This window comes from Sinohyriopsis cumingii, chromosome 5 (assembly GCF_028554795.1).
Source record: "Sinohyriopsis cumingii isolate HCF-2022 chromosome 5, ASM2855479v2, whole genome shotgun sequence".
NCBI classification, from domain to species: Eukaryota; Metazoa; Mollusca; class Bivalvia; order Unionida; family Unionidae; genus Sinohyriopsis; species Sinohyriopsis cumingii.
Window position 1 is genome coordinate 27,821,117 of NC_142965.1, and position 16,380 is coordinate 27,837,496.

The 16,380-nt window shown below is 40.1% G+C and overlaps 1 protein-coding gene across 2 annotated transcripts in view; it reads right to left on the reverse strand.

Annotated features, from left to right (window-relative positions):
• LOC149798844 (ADP-ribosyl cyclase/cyclic ADP-ribose hydrolase-like) overlaps positions 1 to 15,614 on the reverse strand; it is a 48,246-nt gene extending 32,632 nt beyond the window's left edge. Inside the window, exons 1-5 of one of the 2 annotated variants that reach the window (XM_089957743.1) lie at positions 15,484 to 15,614; positions 8,944 to 9,150; positions 8,405 to 8,534; positions 6,762 to 6,974; positions 6,284 to 6,363 (exon numbers count right to left, since the gene is read on the reverse strand). In XM_089957743.1, coding sequence (XP_089813869.1) covers positions 6,284 to 6,363; positions 6,762 to 6,974; positions 8,405 to 8,534; positions 8,944 to 9,128 — 608 coding nt within the window. In that variant the 5' untranslated portion in view covers positions 9,129 to 9,150; positions 15,484 to 15,614. The remainder of the gene's footprint in view (positions 1 to 6,283; positions 6,364 to 6,761; positions 6,975 to 8,404; positions 8,535 to 8,943; positions 9,151 to 15,483) is intronic. The other variant, XM_089957745.1, reaches the window with a different exon arrangement.
• Between the last annotated feature and the right edge of the window lie 766 nt (positions 15,615 to 16,380).

Genomic DNA, 16,380 nt, shown 5'->3' on the forward strand with positions numbered 1-16,380 from the left:
TCTGGAAGTCATATAATAAACTGTGTTGACTATTTACATTTGTTTTTTTTTGTGTGCTAAATATAAACTTTTGTGGTGAACATGCCATTTCTTGACACTACAAAACACTGCAGAGATCTAGTAACTGAAAAATGCGTGAGCTGTCCCTATATTCCATTTTATTTGACCTTGACCCTTGACACGTTACAATATCTCATTATTTTGTTGTTGCTGTTGTTGTGCACGCATTTCCGGATTGATCCGTGAGCCACATTGTGATCGCGCACGTGTTGACGATAGGATAATAAATGAAAGGATTTGGGCGGATTTGCCGTGGAATAAATTAGGCTCAATGCCGAATCGACGGACGATAACGACCATTGAGCGATGGAGTAGTTGATCAGTAAACTGTTCACCTCTGCGATATTCACCGGTAAATCTCCTTCTTTGGTGGATAAATCTGTGACAGCATTAAAACCGAGGACAGAACCTTTCGAGACGGGTATGTCAAATCCCACTTGGTATTCTCCAGATAAGGTAATCCTCTTGTACAGCGTGGAGTATTTGGGCTCAGTGTGTCTGTTCGCACTAATCAGCCTGAAAATTTCCGTTGCAATGTTGTTAATATTCAAACCGCCTTTTGAAACCGTGATCGGGTGTCGCTTTACGCTGACACAGCAAGAAAACTGGTTATTGCTCGTGGTGACCTTAAAACAGCTGTTCCAGATCTCGGTGAAAATCAGCGCGATTTGGTACCACGCATTTTGGTCTAATTCTATGGGCGGACTGCATCGGATGGTTGAAGATACCGACCGTGAATCGAATGACAGCCTTTCACCTTAGAACTCACTCTAACAAGATCCATAGGCATGGCGCGCAGGCAAGATTTATTAACGCGAAAGCAGCGAAAGGAGCTGTCGGGAAACGACCTTACAGGGTCACCTAAGAGGCAGACCTCATCCGGAAGCACTGTGTTTTGCATGGGAACGGGATACTTTAAGCGGCTCTTACAATTATTGTAGTCTTGATGGTATAGACATGGATGACAACATCCGATACTTCACCTATGCTGTCGTAGAAATTCGTAAGACTCTTGAGGACGCTATCGTTAACATGTAATATCACAGCATTGACATCACTGTGAAACTCACGCTCACAAAGGAGGTAGGCATATGAACAGATCTTGTTTTACTCACAGCTCAGAAACAAAAATATTTGTACGACAATGGCACGCTGAATATTGCCTACGACAGAGACTTTATCATGAAACATGAAACACAGCATAAGCTACAAGGATCGAGAAGAGCTTATAAAACTCATACACATTGTCATAATTGCGGACGCGTTAATGAGTTTACTAACTGTATGAGGCGTTGATTCATTCGGTCATTGTCAATGTAACCGGAACCACCTTTGATGGTGGTGCTCGTGTTACGACTCGTTGTATTGGATCTCGAACCGATTGAGCCGCCTGCGAGCCCAGTTGTTTTAATCGATTAACAACGGCACATTTAACAGCACCCACAACTCGCACTGGAATTTGTTTAGCTATGGGCTCAGCGCGTGATGATAAGATTGTGAGTGCTTTGGTGCGCTCGCAAATAATCCTATAACAACATCGCTGAGCCCAGTTCCGTACACATGTACACATATTATCTCGCAGTAATAATACGAACGAGTTTCACATCTTCACGTACGACTGTAATTGTTGTATTATTATTCAATATCAGGTCGATGTCAAATGTAGAGTTATATCATCGATGTTTCACTGCGCAGATCAACCACGTGACAGTCTTGGTTCACAAGAGAAAAACGGATATGAGTCAGCCGATTATTAAAGCATGGTAGATACACAGTTGTTGCTAGCGTACTCGATATCAAATCACCTGATTCTACGGTTGGTGATAACCCTGCACAACCACACCTGTCATTTCGGACCTGCCTTCGTAGCTACCACTAACGGCGTCACAGGTTAAATTATCCTGAGTTGCTGAAGTAATTCTCACAATGTTAAGCGCGATTTGATATCCTACACGCAAAACTCTTTCATCATCAGAAATGTGGCCAGGCCAATTTGACACGGACCTAATGGACGATCAAGCAATATCAGGCACATAATTTTGAGATTATATGGCAATGACAGAACTGAGCGTGGGTTCATGAGCACGTTTGAAAATTTTAGAGTCTTTACCAGTGACCACCGAAATTCTTCGTCAAATTTCTTCATTGATCGATTCTATGTCGTATGCACCCGAGGAAAGTTCAGTAGTATGTCACTTCTTGCCCTTGTCGGCTGAAAACACAAATGAGTTATCTGCGGACAGGCCACCACATGTTGGTATTTAGATATTATAACAACTGTGATACTAGTTCGATCTCATGTGTGCGCCAATGAGCAGCAGTCACAGATGCAAAAAATTCACACTGAATTTTGGTTTAGTTAATGAAAGAGTGATAATCGAGGTTACGCTCTGGGCTTTATTTACAACCACCTGTTGCAGTGATACTTAGATTTCACGTATAAGAAGCGGTGCGTCTAAATCGTTTCAGAATTCATCATTGGTGTCGCAGTAATGTACACAATGAATATATTCAACAAGTTCATACATAACCGCACAATTTGTGTCTTTGTCGATAAGACAATTAGTGAGCAGCCGTTTATAAATCGATGTGACTTCATTAATAACTTCGGGTTCTTCTTGCCCACAGGAACTGATAGCTCGAACATTTCCAATCGATCCGCAAGTCCTTTAGGGTCGCACAGTCCACAAAGTCTCTTTCATTGTTTATCTTATATTCGTTATACTTTTTTCTTTACTTCAGAAAATTTATGGAAGTTTTGGATAGTGTTCATCGACCCACTAAAAAAATATTTCTTGATCTGCTTCTCTTTCGCGAATTCTTTTCTTCTTCTTCTTCTTCTTCTTCTTCTTCTTCTTCTTTTCTTCTTCTTCTTTGAGTGACGATTTGCCTCCATCCGCCTTTGAAAAATCTTGTACACAGACTTCTTCATATGCTTTATGATCTGCTCTTTCTTCTTCTTGCTCGGAAATACAGGCCTTCTAAATACTATAAGTTACCGCTTTGATGCATATTTCGTTAAACCGTTTCCCTTTTTGGATTTTGCTGATCAAGGCACATGCGTGGCACGTTGTTATTGTTCTTCATATTCTCAGGTGCAGCTGTCATTTCTGGTTGTGGCTGTATCACTGGTTGTGGTTCCACTAGTAGCAATTGTAAAAAAATTACATAACTCATCACCTTCATCAGTTCCTCCTTTTGTAGATCTAGCATGCACTTGCTTAAAATAAGTTCACCGATTACATATAGCTTGTTTCTTTCCCATAAAGTCCCTGAAGGAAATTTTAGGCTATCCGACATTCATAAATATATCATATGTCTTTGGTGGCATTTTTATTATGTACTCCTTCCAGTCGGGAGATCTCTTAACAGCGACACTGCTAGGAATCGAAAAATTCGACTTTCGAGCTGCTTCGTTAAAAATTGAAGAGGTGTTGGCAATTCTGACTTGTATTCACTTGGCACTTTTGGTATCCTGGCAATTGCCTCTCTGTCGTACTCATCAAGTTCACTGTTGCGTTTGGCGAGAATACCCTGGGCCTCTCAATAATCCTTCAACGCCTTCTTTGACTTCCTAAATTTTCTCTGGCTAACGTGCAAAATTTTTTGATTCGTCATTGACCAATATCACTCGTAAGCTGGCTAGCAGTAGCACGATAACCAATCTAGTAAGTGATGATTCCATCAGGGAGTATACATCGCTTAGGATCCAACGCGGACAAACTCACGCTGGTGCATTGGTATACATCCACGTGATGCTTCTTGTATCGGATCATATTTGCGGTGTGTGTGGAATCTTGACGGTCTCGAAGACATTCCAAGTACAATTCATGTTTGAGATCTTTTGCACAATCACCTTTGGAGCACCTTTGACTTTTTTATTTTTGCCAGTGCTCTACTGTTTGACCCCATTCCAGTACATTTTAGGTCGCAGTCCCACATACTCTTTGATTCGTTTACCCGAGTAATCCTCTTGAAACTTGCCAACCACCTTTTCCATGACAGCACTAAATAACGCATGTTCTTTCGGATAATCGTTGGTATCAAACTTATTCACCAAACTTGTCTGTGCCATTTCTGCGTACACATCATCGGTGGTGATATGCAGCAGCAGCTGTGTGTACAGCATCTTGACCCGATCCTGATAAAGCAGTTTGATTTTGTCATAGTAAAACTCGTACATGAGCAGCTTTGACATATCCAGTACGGTTGTACCAACATAGACTGGCGTTGTAAGTTTGATATTTTTACTGTAAACAACATAAAGTCCATCCTGAAAGTTTTACTGGACTCAATGGCCGGTCCAAAGCGAGCCTTTGAAGCATGTCTTGCTCACTAGTATTATAGACGAGATCGACTCGAACTCGTGTGCGCAGATTCTCCATGGTTTTTCTAAAGCTGGTATTGACAATGAGCTTGAAAAAGCCCTTTTGAAATTCATTTGGTGGCCGTTGTGCGTAGGTCCGTATTAATCTAAACATGCGGAGCCATCCAGGCTTGTTGGAAAAATACAGGAACTTGACGAATCTTGGTTACACGCATACCCAATCGCAAATTCAAATTTTGCACGTGCAGTATATAATTGTGTTTGGCTTTAAGACTCGGTACCAGTTTGGTGCCTTCGGTGTATTTGCGTCCGGGTTTATTAACAATGCACTGATGCGTGGACAACAACATACCGGGCACTGACAGCGCTTCTTGGGCCAGCGGATAACCGTTGTGTGCCTCGTGTAAATGCTCAGGATATTCTTGGTCGACTTGAGAGTAATATATGTGGTCATCGTGGATGTTATGATCGTGCACATCATTTTGTAAATCAAAGTATGCAGGATCGATTCACTAAAAGCCACCAACCGGAAGTGCCTGAATCATAGCCCATTCGTACAAATTAGTGGTATATACTAGATACATAATCTTACTGTTATACCTGACACGTTTGGGTTTTTACCACGCTGGGACATAATTGTGCGTTGTGTTTTTTAATGGTAACACCGCAGTTAAAGTCATGACTGGTGAGCAGTTTTTGAATGTTAAATATATGGATGCAACGTCTACACGTATATTTTTTACTATTGTGCTTGAATTACAAGGTCACAACTGTGAATCCACGGTGTAGTAGTTTTAAATCCATCCTTGTTACGACTAAGTGGCATAATCAGATGTGCACTAAGGACAATGTCTTCTTTAACCCTAGCGTGGTCAAAGTTTTGTAAAACTGCTACGAATCCTAAAATCATATTCGTGAATAGATGCCGAGAGCCTTTGCCTGGTGTGTAGATGGGTAGAGTAATGGTTTCGTCATTTTCCTTCTCGGCTGCAGTGTCTTTAAGCCGGGTGGATATTAAACATCACAATTCCCACCACCCTGCGCATGTATGCTAAATATAAATTTTAAAGCTGGCAGTCTCAGATAAAATATCCCATTGTTCTTGTCTCCATCGAAAACATCTAGAATATGGGATAAAATCGCATCCATCTTGTATCCAGACTAACCATGCTCAAATCGCCCGTCACTGAGTATTATACGATCTCGGCATGTACAAAAGTCTATGTGCTGTATTCAATAACACTGAATTTTCTGGAACGCGGATAAATACCTCAGATGTTTTAATTCATTTGTTTTTGCATTAGCTTCTAAAAATTGTTCTCCGTGCCCACACTGCCGCAAATCTGCAGCGTCGTATGTTACCTTGTATAAAATTTATCTTGGGTGGGTGGGTAAGCTGCTTTTCCTTTATGGTATCTTAAGATACATCTTGGTCTGCGTGGTATTTCCATTTTCAGTGCTCTTTGCATTCTTATATTTATATTATTAGCCTGTTCTTGAACATGCTCGTCTCTACCTCATCATAAACATGACTCGCTTCAGACGCATTAGACGAGCTATGATGTTTCTTTTAGGGTGTTGTATTTCATGCATGATATATTCCGCATAGTCTTTTCAGAGTCTGCCAAAGTTTATTACGTTCTATTTATAACGTCAAACTGTCCTTGAAAATCACATTAGGAGAATGGCTATGTGGCACTGAAATCGAGCATGCATGGAAAAAGAAAACAACAATTGTTAGGAAAATCTTCAGTCTTCTTAGTTTTGGACATTATTTAGAAAGAAGAAGAAAAAAAAGACAAACAAACAAAGCAACAACAACAAAGATCAGTCTGAGAAATTAGTATTACCCCTTGAGCATATCAGACAATGTGTATATTATATACACCTACCTACCTGTTTCTGTCATACGCTGGTCTGTTTGGGTTGGACCCATTGAGCACAAGAGTTACCTCTCCTGAAGCTGCGGCTGCAAACTAGATTTGATTTAAGAAGAAAAAAAATTGGAGATTCTAAACAACTGATACGTGTTCAGAATTCATCTGCCTCCTACGTTATTGCTTGGTATCGGAATCATTCAGAAAACTAGTCGTATGTCATATTAGATTTTTCCTGACGCATTCGTTTGATTAATAGTAATACTAATACAAATTATATTATTATATGGCAATTCATTTAGATATAAAACTGCAGTCTATACTTGTGGTGCAAACTCGATTTACATGAACAAATTACATCTCACCCCGCCTCTCTCTCTCTCTCTCTCTCTCTCTCTCTCTCTCTCCAGTTAGTTATACATTACAGTATGCATACGTAAAGAGAACAATGTGTATGAAAGGGTGTAAAATTTCATGAGTGAGAGGAAGAGATTTACTGAAAACGAGGCTTTCCCCCAGAAAGCTGCATCAGCCTCTGTGCCACATGTTTGAGGACACACATCGTAGTCGATACCGGGAGCTTTCTTTTGTCCACACCATGTCAGATTATTGACTACATAACCAATCAGAATGTCCTCTAGCGTAAAGTAACGTCTGCTAGTTTCGGCATACTCATGTGAAATAACGTAAGATCCTGACCAGAACATTGTCTGTCAACAAAGCAATAAAAGTAAACATAAAATAAAATAAATTTACTCCTCTAATATTATGATAATGAGGCACCGAGAATATCTAACAAATTGAGATTCCAAAGCCCGAAACTCTTTCATGATCGCCAATAACTCTTCTCACTGCGCATGTGTTTTACATACGTGTGCATTTGTGAGTGTAAAACACTCGAGTACACGTGGAAGCTTTACTTGTCATAAGTTGGGAGCTGCAGTGTTGTGAGGTCACAGACAGATTGACATATGCTGACAGCACTTCGGTGATCTACTGTTAGAGAATTGTTGTGGGTTAACATATAATGCAGTTACAAACCACACAGTTTGATACATAGAGTATGGGGCTAATGCGGGAATTAAATTACCAGTCCCATGGTGTGATTGTTACGTCACAATAAATATAAAATCATTGTTTGGCTTGAATGCTTCATATCGATTTATCAAAGAGGCACAAAACATGTTATATAATCTATTTTTAAACATGTATCAGGAGCATATTGATAAATTAACAGGGTTAGGAATAGAGTGGGCATGTGTGCGCCAATCAGCAGCAATATCACCGCTGCCACCACTGTTTGTCTTGGTGTTGCTGGAACTGTGATTGCAGCTGCCATCATCGGTCCACCAGTCAAATTTGCTGTTGGGACTATATCGATAGTAACCTGGCAAAATAATTTCATTGCGACTACATTCGTGAATACGTTTCTGTTCAGAAATTCTCGCGACGGCACAAACCCAGCATAATTGCAAAGCCGTACTAGGCGACTATCAGAGATACAACAATTAGAATGGTGGATATATAAATTTTGTTGGTTAAATTAGAAAATGATTGTCAGGTCCGCGCACAGAAATGGAACCGGACAGCAAGCGAACCAGAACTGGTAACAGATTTGCATTCAGTAAAATTCGAGTAAATGTTTCATTTGTATATCGATCAGCCCCTGAGCTCACTGTTTTGCAGCTCTAAAACCCTGACAAACAAAGAAGCTTCCACGTGGACTCACATGGGCTATAATCACAGATGCAAATGTGGGTAAAAATCCTCAGTGGAAAACGTTATAGTTCATCCTGAAGGGGTTTCAGGCTGTCTCATTACCATACTGCTACTACTACTACTACTACGGCTACTACGATGACTACTACTACTTTCTCTCTCTCTCTCTCTCTCTCTCTCTCTCTCTCTCTCTCTCTCTCTCTCTCTCTCTCATGATGCAAACTATGACAGCCATATTAATGACGACAAAAGCAACACGAAAGGTGATAGTGATAAAATGACGAAGACGATGATGATACTAACGAAGACCATATTTATTATAATGATTTCGATATTTGTACAAAAAGAATAATGATGATGAATATTACTACAACGAAAATAGCGATCATAAAATACGCTGTAAATGATGAACACAAATAACCTGATTCTCTGGCGTCTTTATCGAGGCGGCCTCTATAAACATATGATAGTCTTCCTCGCTGAACTCGCATGGATCTTTGTACTGGAAGGCCGACGAGAAATAGGACCACAGTTGTTCACAGTCCTTTTCTCTTGAATATTAAATTGAATATTGGATACAAGATAAGAATGAAAAATAAATTCTAGCGACATATTGAAACATTGAATACTGAAATAGTATAGGTTAAAATAGAAATAGTGGCACCGTATGTAAAAATAAGTGTGCTCTCAGAGACTTCTAACGATTTTGTACATAGCAATGTATAAGTTATCATCTTCTTCATATGGTAACCACAGTCCTATATTGGATCTCGCTTAATAGAATAATCATACAACAAAACAATTTTTTGTGACGCACTTTTATCGGATATATGAAAACTCTGAAAATGTTAGTATTTTTCCATTAGGCGCATCAATAGTGTGCATATAGAAGGAAAATGATAGACTAAGAGAAATATAGACTGACGTAGAAAGAGCTAACGGCCAGAAGACTGAATTTACTTATATCTAGGAATGCTGTATTTATTCGGGTAGTCATAACATCGTCCTATAAAGATCTCTGCGATATGTCTTGTTGTACCATGCTTGTATATGGAATTTCTGGGCATATGCATTGCCTGGCAGACCGATGTCAAGATCGATGCTAGGAACAGTCGAAAGAGAACAGACGATGCAGCTGTCTTCATTTTTATAAGATTCCCCGGGCAACTGTTAAACAAATAGCAAAGAACAAATGCATGAGTGTCAGGGATTGATTAAGATAAATGCAATAAACTGACAACGAACAATGCAAAACTAGTATATAAATAGCTTGAGCGCTTTCGATTCTTAATGAGTCTTTTTCAAAGGTGAATTCAAAACATAGACAAGACAAAAAATAAAACATAAAAACCATTGTATTTGTATCGAAGATTGCCTTCACTTTCGTGCCTCTCTAAGTTTTTGTTCTGTTAAGACAATGTCACCAAATGTCCAAGTGGAATATTATTTTAACGTCTCTAATAAATGAAATGTATGCTGGATGGTTTTGGTCTTTCCATATTGACATTGTTCTGTACACTGCAAGTTTTATGAAAACTTGCTCGGTCGTAATAAAGTCAGATTGTTGTGGATCTGACGGTCCAACAAGAATAGGCGCTATTTCTGGTCACCCCACGTTTCTGACCGATAAATAGGATGCATCAACGGCGGCACTGAACATTGGTTCATGTACTGTGATAGCAATCTTGATTCTTTTCCACCAATAGACTTGATTTTGCGTTGAAACTCATCATTGATTGGTTCAATTTGATACGAGTCTGTTGGAACGTTAACGACATTCCAGTCAGGGATGGGGGTGAGGTGAAACTCATATACGCGAATACCAGTGAATTGTTGGCGGGTAATCCACCAAATGATTTTAATCTGATATCTGGCCAACTATTATATACTCGAAATTGTGCCAGTGCGATTTCTAAGCTTCTGTTGGACCCTCCAGGTGAGAACACTTGCGTCCCTGGTGCTTTTATCAGGGTAGAAAAACTAATACGAAATTCGGTCTGCGTTGATGTCGCTGATAAATATCGTGGTTGTTGGTGTGTTGTATTAATGCCAGTTTGTGCTAATAATGCTCGTGTCGATGTTGCGTGCATCATACATTCATTCTGGATCGCTTCGCGATCTCTCATAATTTACAGTTTCTGAATGTTGTGTACTCAGTGTTGTCAACATCGCACACGCGTTATGATAAATATTGCTTATTGCAATAAACTGGACGCGCACGTCGATATTTTTTTTTCGCGATGATATTAAGAAAACCAGCAACACCGGCGATAACGGCAACATAGATTCCTATATCTGGCGCTATAATGTACCGATTAACTTCATTGTTTTAGCGACTACGGCGGATATAGCGTATATAATATTGTCACTGTCGACGATGCGTCTGTGTTATATTTTTGCGACGAATTCCAGACACCACCAATTCGGTTAATTGATTGTCTTCGGGATCAAATATGAATATTTCCTCAGTATTTTGATTTAGAATGACTGAGACAGTTCCAGAAATGGATCGCTGAAATGACACTATTGATACATCTTAAATACCCTAAATTTCCCAGAGCTGTTTACTGAGTGCCTGCACATGCCGATGACATCAGCGGTATGTTTGATTGTGCTATTTAGTTGTGTCCATATTGCTGATCCAGAATTTAATGTCTATACCGCGTTATTGAACCGGGTGTTATGAATTACACAGGCTTCGATCTTTCTGACGCGCTCATCGAGGCCTCCGCGAGCGTTTTCGTTGATCGTTGGGATTGAGTCTTGAACGTTGACTAGATTGCCGAGTTTTGAGTTAATTCCATGGTTCCTGGCATTGGCGACCATTGGATTTCCAAAGAAATCATCGAGGTTTTATCAAGTCTTTGAAAGTTTCTGTGAACATCCGTAAACGAGCTTACGGGGACGTCATATCCAGCCCGCAACGTGGCTAATTTATTATCAATCGTGAGGTTGTTGTCGTTCACGTATTTCTTCGTCAGACGCTGATTCTCTCAGAAGAGCAATTCTTCTTCCGTTCATGTTGAATTCATCGGTTATTGCATCGCCGGTTTTAGTAACATATTTATTGATCTCGTTTCTAATCGTTGATATTTACACGTTTGAATCCCTGATTTTCCAGGTTTCAATAAATACGAGAATATTATCGACGGTAGCGCCTAAAGCTTCATGCGGTGGCTATGATGACCTTGATATAGCATTAAGCATAGCAAGTACTTCTGGACCGCATATAGGTGGATCTTTTAATGTCCATGTTAGTAATCTTGAATATCAGATCAGTAAGTTGCTAGCGGGATCCTTGGATCCTCCACTGATATATTTTAAAAATCGTTTTATGGGGAAAAAACCATACCTATCAAAATAAACAACCCTATGTGGATCAATAGCGTATGTAACCCAGTGAGTATCAGGGCGAGAACTTCCATCGAGATTAATGATACCAGTTTCAACGCGATTTGGTTGTTTTAGTAACTGATCGGGGGTGAAAACCCCTCTAACGTTTTGGATGCTTAATCGATAAAGCAGCATAAGGTAAATCAACATAGGACATTGGAAGCTTGCTTAGCTAAATATTCCTGGTAGTCTTAGGCCCCGACTTTACCGCGAATGGATTGTTCCTGTCCGTCGTAGACCCCGTTCCTTTTTCCTTTTTTTGTGGTCCCTACACCCTTACCCGTCGCGTTTTTCAATGCCATCCGGCAGTAGTTCGATCGGAACCAAGTGCGGCTGCCTTTGCAACAACCGGAGCTGCAGCGGCAATCAATACTGATATAGCTGCAAGAAAAGGAAATATACCACCGGTCTGCTATATCATTAATGGTACCCTCAGAACGATTGTGTACTACCGGTCTTTGATATCCTGGCGTCATTGACGTGCCTGAGCTGACGTTCTGTCAGTGATAAATTATTTTGGCCTTGCAAAACAGTTGATTTCATTAATATTTTTATTACAGAATACTTTTTCGATGCTGATTGTAGCTTTTTAATCTGACCAGGTGTCCGAGTAACAATGACGTGATGATATGACATTTATGTATGATTTAATTTCAGATCACTTGCGACTGAATTACATGTTTTCCACAGGTGCATCAACGACTCTCATTCGTCCACCAACACCATCGAGCTGTATTGACTGATTTAGCAGGACAACAGTGATGGCTCTGTAAGGACAACCACTAGCTGGTAATACGCATTTTCTAGCTCGAAAATGTATGTCAACGACAGATTGTCGAAATAAATCGAAATGTTTCAGCGAGAAATAATAGATCGAATATAATATTGTGAAATCCCGCTGAGATATCTGCAAACCGGAATCAACATTCTGATCACGCCCCATGAACGTCATCAAACAATGATACCCATATGCAACATGATTGTAATCGAATTTCACCAGCACTTCCTTGGATGGTTCTTGATGTCCGTTTATTCGTAAAGAAACTTCACTAACTTTAAGCGTGTCAAACGCCATTGGATTTCGCTCCTGTGAATCTGCTCAGGGCTTATCCTGAAGCGCTATGAATATATGTCGCGGTGCTGTACTCCCATATGTGATAGTATCTGCCATGTGAATAACACAGCAACGGTACTTCTAATACTGTCTGTCTTCATCGTCAACCATGACAACATTGAATTCCCGCCGCCATCCATAAAAGAGAGCAGCCGTTGTTTTTCAGTTAACGACGGTGTCATCGTTTTATATCCAAAATGAAAGATTTGTTAATTTTTCTTAACTATTATCAACCCCATTTGGGTGCCAGAGTGTGTCGTTGTCGTGGCTTTTCGAACAAGTACAACTGTTTGTTTAGCACGGAAAATAACTTTCCTGATGTTCAAGCAGAACCAGAAGATGTGCGATATTAGTATCACACACGAAAATCCTTCATTGTCTTTTAACATCGATCGATGTGCTACGAATGCTTGGTTGAAAATTTCATTCATCGATGCGACTTCAGTTTCAACGGCGTTCATTGTTACGTCGCAACTCTCAGGGTAATCTATGGTATCCTTCGCGAACACCATTAATGGACAAGCGGACCGTGAATAATCAACGGAATATCTTGCCGGACCCAGTATCCTTGTGGCAATATCAACATGTTCGAGACATGATTCAATATCCTTTCCATCAATCGTGTATGTGGCACTATTAAACAACGTCATAACACCATTGTTAACAAACAACTCTATCTCCAACTCCATATGCTGTATCGTCTGCTTTTAACAGTTTCCCTTCGATCTCACTGCATGCCTCAGCGGAAGGAAATATATGCTTGTATTCTGAACTTGTAGGTCGATTCTTAAACGTGTGTCAGTTACACGTGTATCTTAAGAATAAAACTATGATAATCACGCACTGATTCATCCTTGAGGACGGGTGCTTCCATTTCAAATGCGGGATTAGACATACGCTTAAACATTTTATTATATTTACTGTTGTCTAAAACGATTTTCCAAGTATCTCGCGAGATCTTCATGAAATTAATGATCATTGGTGGATCAGCGACGACGTCGTCAGACCATTTCCTGCGAGGCAGTTTTACTGGCTGCGGTTTTCGTCATATTAATCGTGTGAGTCTGTCTCAAATCGCTGAGAGTGTTTTACCAGAACTATCACCAGCGGTGCCAATAGCCTTATCACGAAAAACGACAATGGCTTTCATTCCCATTTGTTTTGTAATCGGTATTGCTTCTGGTGCTGCCGTTCTGAATAGACCTTGATCATCACCAATTCCATCTGTAGATAACATTATATGTTGGTAATCGTTAATGTATCACCCTGACCTCCACAGGTCCACGTTGGGCATTGTGTATAATCGTGTTATTTTACTGTCACCGATCTAATTGTATACCTGTAGTAATCTTCAGTAATTCATCGGTAAGTGACCTATAAACGTTGCTGTCCGTGACACAACCTGTAAATAAATACAGACAGATCGCAGCTGCTTCACTGATGATTTCGGGCAAATTATTACCGGCTCGTCTTCCGCCAGTCAGAATTTCTAGTCGATCAACATCAGCTAGGACGTTATTGGGACAAAGTTGATCGTGAATCACCGCCGATTCAGGGGTTACATAACCACCTTGTTTTTGCGACCACTATGTGCAAGCACATCAGGGGTTAAACCATCTCCGAGTTTTTCTTCAGGTGGCGATTCACAATACGAATCTGGCTGTGGTTCCAGAGCGCGCTGCTTGAACACCCTTGTCGTAGCTTTTCCTTTTTCCTTCATTATTTCACATCTAGTTTTTACGCCTGATTGACTCCTTTCTTCTCTTGATTTTTCAAGCCCACGCTTCATTTCTTCACGGTTTCTTCCCATTTCACGCCGTGCTTTTGCAACGTATTCCTCTACTGTTTGGTTAAAAATTTCAAAATCATTTATATCTTCATCATATCTGATTTGCTGATTATTACTAGCAACTCGATATACATCCTTAACCAAGACAGCAGAATTTAGACTGTGAACATATTCGCTTTCACCTATTGATCTCTACCACCCCATCCAAACACTGCAATTTGAAGTATTTGGCATCGATCAATAGTTGAAGAACTTGCAGGAGTAGTTGTCGAGCGTGTCGAAGGCGACCAGCTATATCAGCAGGCAATGTCTCAAGAGTTTTTTTATGTTTCCTCAGTTGCTGTAACAATCTTTCTAGATGGTTCGACAGTTTGTTTAAATAACTTTTCTGTACCTTCTGTAAATTCCACTTGAGCTTCCTAACCTTGTTGTAGTTGTTGTTGACAGAATCACGGACTGGGAGATATTTTTCTTTGTTGCCTCTAGTCGTTGTCGAGCTAGTTTATATGTGAGATTCCATGGTTAACGCAGAATCACTCATTGTTATTGATATAATAACGAGTGATTTAATTATTCCACCTGTCACTGCCGCGTCCACTTTTTCTTACCCCAGTGAGAAGGTTCGGTTTTTCAAATCGTTTAAACGTCGATTCACCTCCAATTGTTTGGGTGACATTTTTCGTAACCACTTTCGAAACCATATAGCGAAGTGTCTGCACCCCCTCCATTTTTTGTTGTTGTTATATGTCTTATTTTCACGAAATAAGGTCTCGAACGTTTGGCCTGTTCAGCCTCCCTCGCTTCAGCCTCCCCCCCTCGTATAAGCCTATAAGCCTTATTTTGACCGAATATTTTGGTCGGTTCAGCCTCCCTGCTGCTGCATGTCATACACATTTACAACCCCTTGAAACTTAAGTATAGCTTTATCTTCATATTTGATAATTTTGTAAACTGTTCAATCACATACACAAATAATATAGAGAAAGCTAACCTGAAGCTTACGTCCTCGTACTATGGATTTCATCAGCAGACTGATTTAATAATAATAATAATAATAATAATAATGCACATCTATGTTTTCACCAAAGAAGTTTTGTCTTAATATACGTGAATATTCAAACACATTTATATCAACTTGAAACATAAAGTGTAGTCTGTGAAAAACAATTCTGTAAGATAAATGGTCTAAGTAACGAGTAAAAACTTGCTCTGACCGTCCTTGTTTCTTCTGGCTGTCTGTATGGCGTTATTTTCTAGCCAGAATGAGCCTTTTCGGTTTCGATTACCAGGTAAAAATGAAAATTTTGAACGGGAGTGGGGATGAATGTATGCAGTTTTAACCTCTGTCATATGACCCAATTGTGAACCTAATATATCTAACAATTTTAACATTATCTGCCTTATCTTGATAGAACATTCCTATCTTCCTCGTCTTACGCGACCTCAGAATGATGTACAAATGGTGTAATTGCGAGTAATCAATGGTGTAGCTACAAACGTTTGCCGATCCTCCCTCCCCACCCGCAAGAGTTCAGAAATGGGCCTTGGCCTGCTCCTCCTCCTCCCCTCACTTAAAAAATTGTCTTTTAGGGCTCATTTCTTGATAGCCAACTCCCCTGTGACTGATCATAGGCTAATGTCAATACTTAGTTCAATTTAGTGCATGTTATCATGCCAGTGATATATATTATGCCAGTGATCTATATTAATGATATATAACATGCTGTCATGCCAGTGATGCATATTATTGATATATAACATGCTATTATGCCAGTGGGGGCCCAAAGTGGCCGAGTGGTCTAAAGCGCCCTCCGTTACGGATCACTGCCATCTCACCTCTGTCTGCGTGGTTTCGAGTCTTGGATTCGGCCAATGGTGGTATGTGAGAAAGCTTGCCAGTAGCTTCTCGTGGGTCGGTGGATCTTTCTGGGGTTTTCCCGGGTTCTTCCTCCACCATTAATACTGGCCGCCATGTATAGCCTAAATGGCGTTAAACCCAACAACAACAACAACAACATTATGCCAGTGATGTATATTAATGATATAGAACATGCTATCATGCCAGGGAGTTACTTTCCCTGTTTTCTTGTTAATTTTGCAC